General features: G+C 36.8%; 1 protein-coding gene across 1 annotated transcript in view; it reads left to right on the top strand.

Moving 5' to 3' along the window:
• KIF18A (kinesin family member 18A) overlaps positions 1 to 15,148 on the top strand; it is a 31,199-nt gene extending 16,051 nt beyond the window's left edge. Inside the window, exons 14-17 of the mRNA XM_064714318.1 lie at positions 8,763 to 9,246; positions 9,781 to 9,885; positions 12,306 to 12,415; positions 14,576 to 15,148. Of these exons, the coding sequence (XP_064570388.1) occupies positions 8,763 to 9,246; positions 9,781 to 9,885; positions 12,306 to 12,415; positions 14,576 to 14,715 (839 nt within the window). The 3' untranslated portion in view covers positions 14,716 to 15,148. The remainder of the gene's footprint in view (positions 1 to 8,762; positions 9,247 to 9,780; positions 9,886 to 12,305; positions 12,416 to 14,575) is intronic.
• Positions 15,149 to 15,835: the final 687 nt, after the last annotated feature.

The raw sequence follows: 15,835 nt of genomic DNA, 5'->3' as shown, positions 1-15,835 counted from the left end.
TATTAATTACAGGTTCACTTGGAAGCAATTTACTACAATATTTCAGGAGTTTCTGTTTCAAAGAATCAATGGATTCACCATATCTGCCATGGAACTGACTTGTGCTATATCCTGATGGCCCCAATTTTTCCCCATAATTCTATATTGCTGGCTTTTCTTCTTTAGCTGTGAAGGGAGTTGCCCTGGAGCATAGTCTGGGTAAAAAGGGATGAAGAATCCTTATAGATAGTACTGTTCTGATGGATTACATGCCAAATTTCATCCTGATAGTGCAACTGCTGTGGGGCCCATGCTTGTGTTTTGTGCTGTGGACAGGGAGCACTCAACCCCCTGAGGCTTTCTCATTACTGCCAGTAATCCATAACTGACAGACATCCCTAGGTAACTAGGCAAAAAGAGATAAATACTGCTGCAAAAATACTTCAGCTTCTCAAAAGCTGGTAGTCCCAAAAAGAGCATTGACTCCTGGTGAAGAGTGAAATGAGTTCCCTCCTTTTGAGAGCTTTCTTCTTCTCTGCAGCTTGAGAATTATTTTATCAAAACCACGTATTGCCCCTCTCCTCATAGGGAGCGTCTGTGATTTTTGGCACGTGTTTCTGTTGCTGTTGATGGTACCAAATAGTTGATACACAGTGTTTCACTGTCTGCAGTGTCAAATTCAGACTGTGTTGGAGTTGTTTGGTTTGCTTTGTTTGTGTTTTGGTTGTTTCAGGGGTTTTACTCCTGAGTGGCACTGGTTTGATTTTAGTTTGGGTTGGTTTTTCTTTTTAATGTGTGCTTGCTTTTTTTGCCACAGAGAGGAGGAAAAGAAAGTTAGCAGATTTGCATGCTTACACTTCTTGTTCTGCCTGTGTCAGGGATTCATTCAGCAAGGGTGAAAGCTGGTATTCAGTTTAAATCATAGGCTTATGGTTGTAGATACTGGGGTTTTGGGGTACAGGTACTCTTTTTTCTGACAGAATATGTAGGGACACTAATCCAGAAGCTCTGTAATATCCTTTCTAAGGAAATATTGATTGTAATGATTCTGTCTTGTCATATGTAGGTTGCCATTCTTGTGAATTTTAGTTTCTGATGCTAGTGAGCTGTGTTAGAGTTCTTGATTAATCTACTTCTTTTGTACCTTTCTTGAAGTTTTGTAAAGGAAGAGGCCTCATCTGTTCTTAGTGAAATCAATACTAAAATTACACTTGTTTAAATTCCACTCTTATTTAAATTCCACTATTAAAACATTAACATTTTACTATGTTTAAGTCATTTGACACTATTTAAGGGGTTTTCTTGAAAACCTTCTGTGTAGGTTTTCCAATTATTCTATTATCCTAAAGTTCTTGAACTTCATGTTCAAGTAGGTAAATGATTTTCAATTTTCAGCTAAGACAGACTTTTCAGTTGTAAATTGTGTCTTTGCCTGATGATTATCACAAAAATCTTTTGTAGTATTTTTATTTGCTTTTTGCTCTTTGGAAGAGGAAATAGGATGCATTACTGTTACTCCTTTCCCCCTCTCATAAGATGCAACATGGTAGAAACAACTCTTCTCCAAATTTTGCAGCCTTTAGGGAAAGGTTACCTAAAATACTAATGGTGTTGATACAATCACTTCAATACAAGTGGGGAGGGAAAAAGTAACCCACTTGCTAATGCTTGAGGGTCTTTTTCCTATTCAGCACAGACACAACCAAATTGCTCCTCTTCAATTGTTTGTTTGTTTGATGGCAATGCAATGATTTCTTGCTGTGAAATGTAAGTCTGGAGCATTTAGATTGAGTTACTAGGTCTGCTAGTAACAAATCTCAGGTGTTGCTTTGAACCTATGTTAACACATTTGAAAGACAATTTTTTTAAAAAATTGTAGCATTGTGTTTTACACATTATAGCACTAATGTATAAAACACAAAGCATTATGAGAAAAATGGTAATTTCTCTTCAGTGTAGGCTTACAGAATAAATAATTGTATCACTTGTGATACTCAGAAGTATCTAGGGATGTGTGCAGTATCCACCCCCTTATCCAATTTGGAAATTTCAATCATGAACAAACTACAGGTCCCTCTTTAGTTACTGTGTGTTTAAACTGGGAGGGATGCAAGAAACCATCAGTATTTAGACAATGTGAATTCTTTGTGTTGCAGTAATTATTGCAGAAACTTTATTAATGACACAAACTTTTGCCTGTGGTTCTTTGAGAGAAACATGACACTGTTCAAATGCAAGCTAATTGTTATTGGATGTTTTCATAAAAATTATATGTTCATAAAAAAATTATGTTTACACAAAAATTATGGTCTTTTAAGTCAAATAACTTTTCTGATTACAAGCACTTTCACTCTCCAAAAGGTCAAAGCAGCTACATAATTTCTGCAGAATAGGTAAAACTATGCAAGCAGGACCTTAGTTTTGTGTGTTTCTTCGGAATTGATTACATTTGTTTAACTGATCCTGAAGAACAAAGTCAAACCTAGTAATTGTCATGGGAAAAGAATCTGAAAATTGCAAAGAGAAGAATGGCAAAGGTGAAAGGGTGGTGGGATTTATTTTAGTTCTGTTAAAAGTCTTCTTTAGAGATAAGTTCTTGGAATATAATTCTAAATATTTTTTACTTTATTATATTAATTGATTTTGATATTATCTTCTTGTAAGACCCTTCTTCCAATCAGGAGTTTCAAAATAGCAAAGAATTTCAGCTGATTTGCAGTAATGCTCAAGTCTTGGTTTGTAATGAGGATGACTTCCTTGGAAAGGGTCTCTCATATATTAAATAGTATTAAAGTCATAGTATGGGAGGAAAAGATAGAGATGTTTTCTGTCCATTCATTCAAATTATCAAGGTGGTCAATTCTTGTGAATCAGCTCTTGATTTCTAGTGAAAGCTAATTAAAGTTCATGTGCTTTGCCAAAGCACATGGAAGGCTTCACTGCAGGAGTTGACCTCCTTCCATCTTCTTTTTCCTTTAGCCTTTGAAATCTTTAAACACCTTTTGTAAAATTCTGACCTTAATTAGAAGTTAGATTTGTTGCTTTTTACAGAAAATGCTGGCTTTCCAATAACCTCTCTTTTTTTTGCCACATGTATTAAAAATTTAAGTGAAGCGTGTGTATGCTTATTGTAACTATAAGCATGCAGTGTCATGCACAATTTAACTGTTTGTCTCAAAGAAAGCACAGGCTGTGGAAACAAGTCCATTTAAGAATGTATTTGGGAACCCTTTCTTAAGTGTTCATTCATGGGGAGCCATAGAGTATTCAGAGTTCAGCCTGATGGGTGGAGAGCTCTGACTGGTATTTGCAAGTGTTTCTTTGAATGGGGAAGTTCTTGGCATTGTTTCAAGCATCCCATTTCCAAAAGCCTTACTGTACATTACCACTGAGAGGATGCAATTGATTTATAGGAAAAATAAAAGGAATCCATTGCCTCCCCTTGTCACAAACATTCTGATCTGAAAAGTCAATTTTTTTATTTTGTATGGCAGGAAAAATTGAGGTAAAGTTGCACATAGTAAAAGATTTTATTAAAAGTAGGAAAAGCATGTGCCTTGAACAGGAAAGATTTCTCTAAGCAGCTCTTCCATACTGTCTTAGGTGACTTCTGAGTGTTTTTTCTCATGCTGTGTAAAGCAGTACACCTGATCACTGGGACTTGCAAGAATGCAGCTTGGATTTGAGCCTTTTTCAGTTCACAGCTGTTGTTTGTGAACCTGTTGTGAAACTTGCCATCACAGTGATGATGCCTTTGGGTCACAGGAATATGAAATAATTGAAATGCATTGACTAGACCTCATTTGCAGTTTGGAATTCCATGAGTCAGTTGTTAAAGGAATGAAAATGTATGATTAGAATTGTAATTTGATCAATCAGTGGTAGCCCAGAAATGTTTATTGAAATGAATACATTAATATTTAATTTCACTTTAGCAGAACAACCTGCTGGACTTAATTTAGCACAGTTTCCAGAAATAATCCCCTTCTGCATGTATTAGCATGAGTTGCAGAAAAAGACAAGTCTTGGCCATTATTTTGTCCCTAATGTCAATTAGAACTAACTCAATTCATCAGAGCTGTTTTGCCATGAGCTCTGCTCACTTTTCCTGTGACTCATGTTTCACACATAGTGCATTCTGCTTCTGATATTAGTGCCCAGGGCTGTAAATATCTGCTATTGCTGTTTCTTGTCAGATAAATCAGTACTTCTGAGTAGTCTTTTGGGACAAATGATACAGCAGACTCAGGACCAACACCCCCTCATGTCACTGGATGGGGGCGGTTGATCAGTGGCTGATGGCTGTTGTGTTTAATTTCTGAGTGAATCTCTTAAATAGAATCTTCAGGAATTTTGACAATTATCTTTTATAAACATCAGCCTGAAATTAAGGATCAGCCAATATGTGATCTCTTCTTTAAAATAGATTTGGAATAATGTTTGTTTTTAAAGAGATACATTGTAGCTGTGAAAGTACTAGTTAAGGAAATAAAACTTCCACATTTTTCTTTTAAGCTACTTCATCAAGTTAACTGTGGCTGTTCTGTAAAGCATATAAGTGATTAATATTTGTACATGAAATAAAAATACTTTGATGGTATTGATGCAAAAGATTGAAGTAGCTATAAAACATGAAGCAAATATAGTTTATAAACATAATATCCCTGCCTTGTTATGGAACATGTTTGAAATTAATTTTTTTATAGTTGGAGCATGTTGTTTATCTTTCAGTAGGAAAATAATGACAATATTTAATGATTACCATTAGCCATCCATTCAGGAACTTCAAGGAAATATAAATAGCCCTACTTGGTTCTCCACTGCATCATCCTCAGTACCAGGTATTTAAGAATGTATGGAAGTAGTAGAGTTTCTGTAGCAACTTCTGTTGTCCGAGTCCCTTTTGCATAAACTACTCCATAGTAGCTGTTAAAAGCACTTGCCAAAAAGTTATCAATTAGCTTCAGTATCTTGCTTCCTCAGTAAGGTGGAAATAGCAACAGTGGCAATTCTTTATTTTGTGGGTCTCAATGTTTTTCTTGCTGTATGTTTATTTACCTGAGGTCATAACAAGCTTTATGCAGTAGAACAAGAAGTCAAAGTGGAATTAGGATTTTGGAGTTGTTTTTGTCACATCATATTTGGTTTATGTTGTTTAGTGAAGGTTAAATGCAATATTGCTGGTTTGTTTACCTGTTTATGGTGTCAGGAGCAATCTAATATCCTCACAAAAAGCTGTGGGAAGGAACACTTCTTAAATATCTTGTATTATTTCCAACACTTTTATGACAATAAAAGCTTGTTGTGTTTTAAATTCATTTAACAGTGAGTTTTATTCCAGAAATAAATAGATTTTAAAAATAGGTCTTTGTTTTTACTAATAGCTTATATTTGCCTTTTATAGAATTCCTGCAACTATCATTATTAGTTTACTTGTATTACCGTAAAAATGCTCTCCAGTATGATGGAATTCATCAAATTATTTATGTTGGCAGTACTTTTGTGTTCTTTACGTATTTAGTTAATGATTTAAATGCTGGTATTTACAGTTAATTTGAAAATGCTTCCAATATTTAGGCCTGTAGAAGCTTCTAAACCTTGGCACTCCCACCAAAATGTTTCTCCATCAGACTTCCTTCTAGTAACTTTAGGACATTAGCAAAACCTCAGTGTCTTACAGTAAGCAAACTTTGTGAAACTGAAACCTCCCTGTCGTAATGTAGCAATGGACTAATAGAATTCTAACCATTATTTTTCCTGAAACAGACATCCAGATGCATATAAATAGGAGTAAAAACTAATAAATGAATATTTTAAATGTGTCCTGAGTCATTTAATGGATAGTTGTTTCAAACACTAGATTATATCAACCTTATTTTTGTTTTTAAGAATATAAGATGTTAAGTCTTTAAAAAATATTTGGATTCAATTTTTGGTTGTGATGACTAGAATTTTTTTAAAAATGTTTCAGTCTATTACATTAAGGTATATATTTTACTTACTGAAACAAAATTAAAGAGCAAGAACATAATGAAGGATAGCATTGTTGATAGTGACAGAGAGTAGATGTTTGAAATTGTTCATAAATAAGTTTCTTGTTTGTTACTATATCCAACCAAGTCTTGGAGAAGTATGTCTTTATCACAGTGGGCCTTCTTTATTTTGGGTGGAGGTGAAGATTATTTGGGGAACACTCAGGCCCTGAATTAGTTTAATGTTTAGATTACAGTCAGCATTTCAGCAACCTGCTGCATTTCACCTGGTGAAAGCTGGCTGCGGATTAGATGTGGTATAAGATAACAATATATTTTGTATTTTAACAAAGAAAAGGTCCTTTACATACATTAAGTGAGCTGTTCATAAGAGCACACATAGACAAATTCACAATTCAGTTATTTCATGCCAGGTAGTCCTCTCAGGCCCAAGTTTTCCATGTATGTGTTTCTTCAAAGCTCCAAGCAATGTCATGGAATTGTTCATGTAGTTGTCCACACTGCTTTTCCCATGAGCAGTTTAAACATTGCTCATTCTGACACTGAGCCTCTGAGTGAGGAATTAATGTTTGCTTTGTTTTTTCAATGGTTTCATTATTGAATTAAGTTGTGACAACATAAAAAGACTTGTGGCCTGTATCTAATTTCCTTGGTACTTGTACATACTTTGATACTACCTGTTGTATCCTCTTGGCACAGGTCTAGGTCTCACTGTGGTTGTTAAATCCTTGGCTGTCCTTTACAGCTCTGGTTTCTGTCTTCTGACTGGGCATCATCTCACCTAGCTGAGTATCCCATCATATGGCATGTCTGGTTCCAAGGTGTGTACCAAAACCAGTGTTGGGCTCGACCTTCCTTGGCTTTTCTGCATGAGGACCTTGCTTGGGCCTTTTCCCAAGATATCTGATTTCTGTGCTTGGGGAATTGGCTTTTGTAAAGCCTCTTGGCAAGTTTGGATGCAGCTGGGCAATGAGGTCAACATTAAATGGGGCCTGAGAAAAAGCTACAACTATTTAAGCCTTGATTTCTGTAACAAATCAAACTTGTGGAGGTGAAATAGTACATTAAGAACATGCATACATGTTCTTAATCAATCTTTGTCGTGTTCAAAGAATGTTTTTGGAACAGTTAAAATGCCCTAAGTGTTAACACATGAGAGAGAACTGTAGAAGCATTCAGACTGAGGAGTTCAAACTAGCTTTCTTAGTCTGAGGCAAAAATAGAATGAAATTTAGAAGAAATAAATATTTATCAACACTGTTGTAGGAATACTGTAGCTAATTCCTGAATAACTTGCATCAATTTAAGAAGCAGGAGTTCTTTTACAGTTGAGTTGCTCATAGGCATGAAGTAGGCAATGCAGAAAAGAGGAGTATGAGTCTGGCTGCCAGCTGAAGGGGATCCAATCCATAGGCATTTTAAGGATACTAGGCTTCATTTCTTAAATTTACACTGGAAGTTAAATATAGAAGCACTTGGGTTTTGACAGCCCTCTCCTGTTCTTGATTTGTTTAAAAAAATTCCACAGCTTTTTGGTATTATAACTGTTTAAGTCACCATTTGAACAGTGAGCTGTGTCTTAAAATGATCCTCCTTCACTGAAAGCTTGAGAAAGAGAAAGGCCCTTTCTGTCTTGCTTTGGACATTGCTTTTATTACCACTTACTTGAAAATAAAACCATTATGACACTTCAAGAAAAGTAGTTGAAATCAGGATGAATGAGAATGGCCAATTGCACTGTATTGCTTGCTTTATTTTTGAGGGTGGGGGAAGTTGTTAGTCAAGAGCTTTGCTCCCCACAGTTGATTCAGCAGGGTGACAGAATCCTAGTAACTTTAACTTCTTTGTTTGCCTCCTTGCAAAATGCTGCTTCCTCATTTGCAGTGTCATAAAATTTTGTCCTTCTAGATGGTTCTGTGTCATTCCTTTTTCAACAGTTTCTCGTTATTCTGCATGGTACTTGGTGGGGAAAAAACTGCTGTGGTCAGGAGTCAGCACTAGGTTATTGTGATTGTACCACCTTAAAGTAGGAGTTTTGTCATGGTGGTACAATAATTTTCAATACTCTTACTCTTGCATTCCCTCTTGTCATGTGTCAGATCTTAGTTGTGATTATTTCTATAACCTCTGGGGTTAACTATGCCAACCTATGCACGTTTGTAATATTTTGAGTTTTATTGTAAATCAAAGGTGACTCCAACGAAGGGGAGAGAATGATGAGGAGGACTCTGTGGATATCAGAAGGCTAATTAATTACTTTATTATCCTATACTATATACATTTCATCTAAACTGAATGTGCCAGGCAGTCACTCTGCACTCATCTGCCGACACTGCCCAGAACAGAATCTCGTGACTGTGAGCTGACAGTCCCCCCCACACACACAGCTGGCCCTGACAGGCCAAGGAAACAAAACATCCTCACTTTGGGTATACAATCTCCATATTGCATTCTACTTTGGCACAACACAAGCAGAGCAAGTGATAAGAATTGTGTTTTCCCTTTCTCTGAGGTTCAGAGAATGTGAATCTCAGAAATCTTTGGGAAGAATTGTGCCTTGCTTTTCTCTGTGAAGAGAAATATGGCAACAGAGTGTCACAGCAAATGCCATCTTAGACAATGCTGCAATAGAAATAATTTCACTTCCATGATCAAGTTGATATGTATATGAAATCAACAGTATTTGTGATAATTTCTGCTAATGTCTCACTAGGGAAGGGGAGGGGAAAAGCCAGCTGTGAGCAGTATGTGCAGTTAGATGTGCTAACCATCATTACTCATGTTTTACAGGCAGCTCTCTTGGTACACCGTCACAGAAAATGAGTAACAGTACCCAACAGGTGTCAGCATGCACAGAACCACCACAGAAGAGAACGAGGAGGAAGCTGATGGACTCTCCAGTGGTGGCTCCAAGCCCTCCTGCCTCCAGCCAGTGCAGCTTGCAGCACTTGGAGGATTCTCTGGCCAAGGAGGTGTACCCTCTGGTGGATACTCCAGACTCCTGCAAAAAGCCAGGGCACAGCTTCTGTGCTCAGGCTGTGCTGCAGGGGCCTTTGCACCTGACAGGCCTGGGGACAGTCAGTGCCTGCAGTGCAGGTGTGGCTGCCAGGAAGGGCAGTATCATGGACACCACATGTGACGTGATCCCAGAGAGCCCCCAAACTCTCATGAACTCCACTATCATTCTCTATGAAGGTACAGATGAGACAGCTGAAATGTCTGCTTACTCATCTGTGAAGGAGTCGCAGCCATGCAGCAATAGCATTGTGCAAAGGTATTTTCCTTTTTTATGGGTGAGAAACATTACCAAGTCATTTAATCCTGCCTGTCTTTACAGCTGGGTTTTTCCATTTCTATCCATTTTATAAATACACCTAAAAATTTGAAAATCAAACCCTCAATTTTGATCAACATCAAATTCAATTCTGCCATTATTTTTAAAAGAGTAGTATGTTAGTGACAACAAATGAAGTTGAAAGCTTATCCTGTTTTAGAAGATACATACCAAAAAAAAAAATAACACACTTTCTAAATTGATTGTGATGCCTTAGGCAAGTTACTTTCTCTAAGCCTTATGTTTTCTGTTTGTAAAATGGATACTTAACCTCTCCACATTGTGAAATGCCATGCTTAAAGCTGCTGAGTTCTTGAAAAGAACTCAGTCTTCAAAGCTTCTTCAAATAACGTTAATGAAATTAATTTCCAGTTTCGGTTTTCAACTTACCATATATTTGTTTGCAGTTAAGAACAAATTTACGTGATTTTTACTGAGAATATGTTTTACAAAACTAGAATTCTTTTATTTCAGACTTGATCTTTCTTCCCTAAGAAGCAAAAATTCTGCTCCAGTATTTGAGAAGCCCTCATATATGGCAATGACTTCAGCTGCTCAGAGAAAAAGAAAGATACTAAGGTAAGATTAAATTAATCCTTAAAAAAATCCTATACAAAATGAATTTTCATTTCTTATGTTCTTGCTTTAGTTTCATTCTAATGTTTTAAATCTGAAAACCTCTAATACAAGTCATCTGAACCTGCATATGATGTGTTCTATGGCACATAATTCTGAAAAGAAAAATTTTGTCATTAATTAAAAATCTAAGTTTTTTGAGAATGTTCTACCTTTGCTGGAGCACATTAGAAACTACCAAAATAGAAAGCAGGGGAAAAAATATACATGACAATACTTAGGTGATCAACTTTGATTTTCTGATAATTCATTTTCAGTCTCATATTGCAACTTAATTTTTGCAGTGTGCTCTAGGAAGAACTTTTGTTTATGACCCTAAAAGAGATTTATTAGCAGGAACACCAGAAAAGCTGAAACTGAATAGACATTAAGTTGAAAATTGTAATTTTTTTGTGTATGTACTTCTTTGGTTTTGGGGTTTTTTTTACTGTATTTAAACCTGATGAGCTGTGAAACAACTGGTCTTTTTTTTCCTATTTCCAAAAGCAGAAATTGATACAACCATTTTTAAAATCATGTTACAAATGACCTGTTGCTAGACATGAGTGGAGCTACCACTGCACAGGTCTTATAAAGAATATCTCTAGACTGTTGGTACGAGGCATCTGTCTTGATCCCAAGACAGATTACCGGACATGGAAGAAGCTTTAGTGCTTTTTTTGTTTATTAGCACCTTTAAAATAGAGAATTATCCTCAAAGATCAGTCATCTGGTCTAGTTTCATGTAACTGTTGTAATTGTTATCAATTACTGTTCTAAACTGTCTTGATAGGAGGAGGAATAAACTCTTTTGCTCTAGAATGAGAAAGGAGGAGCTGTTCACTTTTTCAAATAGCTGATTATGAATTTAGCAAAATGAATCAGCTGTTCTCTGAAGGCAAGCTAGTTTTTTCTACTTTCTCTCTAAGGAAGGGTGAGAGAACTTTTGAAGCCTGATTTGTCTAGTCTTAAGGTAAAAGTTCTCAGACAGGCTTTTGAGGTACTTTTTTTTTGTAATAACTGTGCAATAATTTTAAAACATTTATATATATGCTTATTTCTTCCCAAAAGAGTAACTGTTTCTGTTCACCTTGTTCCTTCTGTGTCTCAAACTTATTTCCTAGTACGCTACAGAAGAATCCCACAACTTCTGTTCCTTTTATAGAGTGCCTCAGTAACTTGCCTGTAGAATTAATTTTTTTCTGGTTTTGTCTAGCAGTTGGTGATGAAGAGAAGGAATAAAAAAACATTTCTGAAGGAGAAAAGGAGTACGCTCTTACTTTTCAGAGTGCCTTTATTCCTTTCTCTTCTTTACTTTTTCCCTCTTTTCTCCCCCATGCTTTCCCTAATTGAAGTGGCTCAATCCAGTCATTCATCTCCTACTAATGCTAGAATAAAAATATAAATTTCAGTCATATGGTCTGCATTATGAGTATAATTTGAAACCGTTGTATTTTCAGGACAAGGGATTAGAGGCAAGTCAGTCATAAGAGACTATTTTACCAAATAATGGTATATTTTTATTGGCAAAAGTTCTCATGAAAGAGGCATGCATGAGTAGATTTTTAGGACTGGCACAAGGAAAGTCTTAGTCTTTGCTGCTTGCTATATATTTTCATTTAGGCAGAAAATTATTATTAAGAAAGTGTGAGTTAGGGGACTCTAAAGTGGAAATAATACAATATTTATTACAGGAATAGGAAAAGCCTAGGAACTTGGGACATAAATACCATTAGCTTGTTTACGAGGCTGTCTGGCAGAGTGCAACCGAGGAAGTTTGTGAGGCAATTGCAGAAGGGCTAGATCAGATAGGTTCATAATTTTCACTGTAGACCTTAAGTCCATCACATAAAGTGCTGTGGATAAAATATAGAGGTTTTGTTTTAATGAATTTGAAGCTGTAATAGTTTTCTTGCAGCTTAGTTAAAAAGTATTGTCTGCTATGAAGCCACCCCCTCCAACTGTGTTGGAGGCTGTAGAAAAGTTATTGTAGCAATAAAAAAATGTGATTTGTTCAATAAACACAGCTTGGTCATTTCAAGGGTTTTGTAACATGCCTTAAGATTATTTCTTAGTATAATTTGTATATGATGGCCATCAAACTGGCTTCTATGGTTTCAAACAAAACTGTGACATATCGTCCTGCCTTTGAATACAAGTGCCAACATTAGTTCTTATTTTCACAGCTGAAGCATTCTTGTAAATTTTTAAAAAGGAGAAAGGGCAAAGTATCCATAGATATACATAATAAATTAGTTTATTCCTTGCGTTCTGTTATGATTCTGTGAACACTGGATAATATTTAAAGTATTTCTACATTGCAAGCCAGAAGCCCTTTGAGCAGCGGCTGTACTGAAGGCAAACTCTTTGTGGCTCTTTTGCAGCTCCACCTCGAACGCGGTGCTGGGCAGCCTGCAGGCGCCGGTGGCTGCCAAGCGCCCTCGGCAGGACGTGCTGCTGAGCCACGCGGCCCTGAGAGTGCCCCAGGGGGCTGGTGAGTGTCAGGGCTGGCCTGGGGACACTGCCTTGGCTGCCTCAGCCCTTGGCTTTGGTGTTTTTCACATTCTGTGCTGCTTCAGCCTGTGGGTCTGAGCTCCATATTCAGGGATGGTGAGCTCTGTGCACAGAGCAGGGAGACAAAACAATTCCTGCTCCAGCTGGGCACCAAGGACAAATGATCCCAATCTCAGCCCCAGAGCACAAACCCCGTGGGCTGCAGAGAGAAAAACAAGCAGGGTGGGAGTGCCTGGGCTAAAGCTGGGATGGGACAATGAACTGCAAGGTGCAAATGGAGCAGAGCTGATCCCAGGGAGAGAGCGCGGGAGCGCTCCTGCATTTTGGGGCCATTTTGGTTCATCTTGGGTGCAGCCCTGGCTGAGCTCTGGTGCTGCCCAAGGTGGATCCATGGAGGAGATGCTTTGAATCAATCCCTGCTTTGTTCTGTAGCTCTGTCCAGCCCCTGCTCTAGGGCAGCCTGCACAAGGTGTCCGTTTCTGGGACAGGCATCACCTTGGTAACAGTGATTGTACAAGTTAATTAATTTTGCACTTGTCTCTCAATTAATTTTGTCACTTTAATAGCACATGTTGCTATAACAGTGTACTAAGCCATTGGTTTGAGTAGTAGGTTTTTGTTTAAAAAAAGAGTCAGAATGTCAGTTATACAGATAGTAACTAATCAGAATTCAATTCAATATTATTACAAGGTTGTTGGGAAACGCTTTTTCCCAGGAGTCAAGGTCTTCCATCAGAATAGTTTATTAACTTGTTGAGAAATTTTTATTACTAATTATGTCTTTGCCCATGTGTGGCTTATCAAGAAATACAATTGTCTAATAATTTCCATACCAGTTTTTAATTCTTTGCTTTATTTTACAACACCAAACTGATTTGTTTTAACAGATAAAATGTATTTTCAGAGGTGTATTGGTCTTAAAATTTGGGACTATTTTGGGCAAAAACAATAACAGAGGCAAAATTATTTTGCTTTTAACATACTGCTGATAATAATATTAGCAAGTTCTGTTGTGTGAGAGTTTGGTCAATTATATGGCTTCTCTCTGAGGTGCATAAATCTTTTCTGTGATAAAATCAGTTAGAATAATTTTTTCAGCCAATATTCACAAATGTCTTCACAATTCTATAAAAACCTCTGCCTTTTCTAGTGCATGGCATCAAGTCGCTTGGCACCTGAAGCAGATTTTAATATGCTAAATCTGTACAATTTTCCTTCATCTCGGCCTCCTTTTCCTCTCTGTCTTCAGAGATACACTTAATGGGCTATCCAGAGGAGATCCAATATTAGTTTTAAAATTTTAGTCTGCTTTTCTTATGAAATAGAAAAGCAATGTGAGAAAACATTTCCATTGTATAGCTTTTTCCAGTGCTATGGGCAATACACTGGTTTTACAGCACATACATGTATTTAAATAAAAACTGCTGAGGGAATGTGAGGGAAAAGGTCTGACTCTGTATTCATTGGAAATGTTGAGGTTGTGTTACAAGAAGCTTTCTGGAAACTGAATATCTGAGTCAAGCTCTAAGTGACTTATTAGGTAGATTGTGTCTGCTCCTATGTCTGCTCCAGCAGATCAGGTTAGGAAGGTTCCACTCTTCAATCCCAACTCTGGAATTAAGGAGCTATGGAGTGCAGAAGCACATTTTGAAATGAGAATAAAACTTTGATTATTCAGCGTTGAACTGAAAATGAAATAGATGTGATTTTTGAGAGCATGCATTACAAGAGCAGAATAAACCTTAACCAAACACCTAAGAGAGAGGGTTGTTTTCAGATTAAAAAGACAAAACTTTCTATAATAACATAGTGTTTATTTTTCAATGCTATTCTATAATAAGAAGGATTAATAACATTTTTGCATATTTCTACATATTTTGATAGACCATTGTGCTTTTTTAATAGCATCTCCTGTCAGTTGAGGGTCTAATCATGGAACTTTCTGGACAATTAAAACACTGCATTACTGAGCTAAGAGTGATTACATGTTTGCATATTAAAATGAGGCTTTCAGTAAAGGAAAGAAATGTGTAAAAACTCTTAGACCTATTATGAAAAGGAGGTCCATGTCAGCTACTGTCTACTTATGTTTATTAAAGGAGTTTCTCTCTGTTTCTAATAGCATTTCTTTCTTCACTAGGAGTTAAAATGAAGAGCAGGAAGCAAGAACAGATTCTGCCAAGGAACTTCATTAGAAGCCTTTCTCAAGGAAATGTCCCACTGGATGTTAAATCAAAAAATCTTTTACTTCGTGTTTCCAAGAAAAAAAATAGGATTTAGTTCAGAGTTCATCCCTATTTCAAGCGGGATTGATGGATAGCAAATGTGAATAGGATTAATTGTGATTTCCTCTTGTAAACAGTTTTGAGAGCTTCGAGGTGGAAATCTTACAAAAGTTATTTTGACCCCTAAATTATTTTCATTGGAGTGGCTTCCTTGTGTTAAAATAGATTTTCATTTGGAAGCAAGTTAGGCAGATGCTAATACTGGAACATGTTCATGCTTAGCATTACAATGCCTTAGATGCTCTTAGATTGTTAACATCTATGGGTGACCTGTGGAGTTCCAAGAGACAGAAAAATATTTCCAAAACTGGCATTTTTTCCTTTTTTTTTTTTGTCTTTCTGGCTTTTTGTCTGTTACTTGGTTGTAAATGTTCCTGTTCTGTTTTTTCAATTTAATTCAGCTGTAAATATGTCTTTTATTAATGACTGCAAATAAAATTTAATATTAAAAGCAATGTAATGTGAAATGTATTTCTAGCAAAAGATGTTCCTTTCTTTTATGAAAAATTTCTAAATATATTTTGACAAATATTGTTATAAGTACATACTGTTTATAATGACTTCTAGCAAATCATTAATGTTCAGAGACACAGCAATGTATAGCTGTGCTGTAACCTTGACAGCCTGCCCAGCCTTCAGAATGTCATTCTGCTCTGTTGGGCCTGTGCAGGTGAAGTGAATTTCTCCAGTCTGTGAGAGCCAGAGGAAGAAGTCCTGTAAGCAGTTTGTGGTGTCAGAACTGTCTGAAGCAAGGAGCTTCCCAGAGTTTGATCAGTTCACTACTGTGCTGCGGAATTCATGCTTGACACATTGAAGGAGCATTTTTCACAAGCCTCTGAAGAAGGAAATGGGAGCTGCCTGCAGAAATTTCCAGGACCACCTCTGGGAGGAGCAGACCGTGGTGCAGGAGCAGTCTTCATTGGGGAAGTTCAAAGAGGAGAAAATAATTTCTTAAGAAATAGGCATTGCTAGTTAAAAATACCTAAGAGAGAGAAGTTGAATCCTCCTAGTTGCATTCTAACAGGATTATGGTTGATATGTGGTGAGCCTGGGATCTTGTAGTGTAATGAGAACTGGGAAAAGGTTTCTGTGAAGCCTGAAAACTAGGATTTGGG

The sequence above is a fragment of the Zonotrichia leucophrys genome, chromosome 5, assembly GCF_028769735.1.
Source record: "Zonotrichia leucophrys gambelii isolate GWCS_2022_RI chromosome 5, RI_Zleu_2.0, whole genome shotgun sequence".
NCBI classification, from domain to species: Eukaryota; Metazoa; Chordata; class Aves; order Passeriformes; family Passerellidae; genus Zonotrichia; species Zonotrichia leucophrys.
Note: the sequence above shows the minus strand (reverse complement) of the source record. Positions and strands in the feature narration are given on the sequence as shown.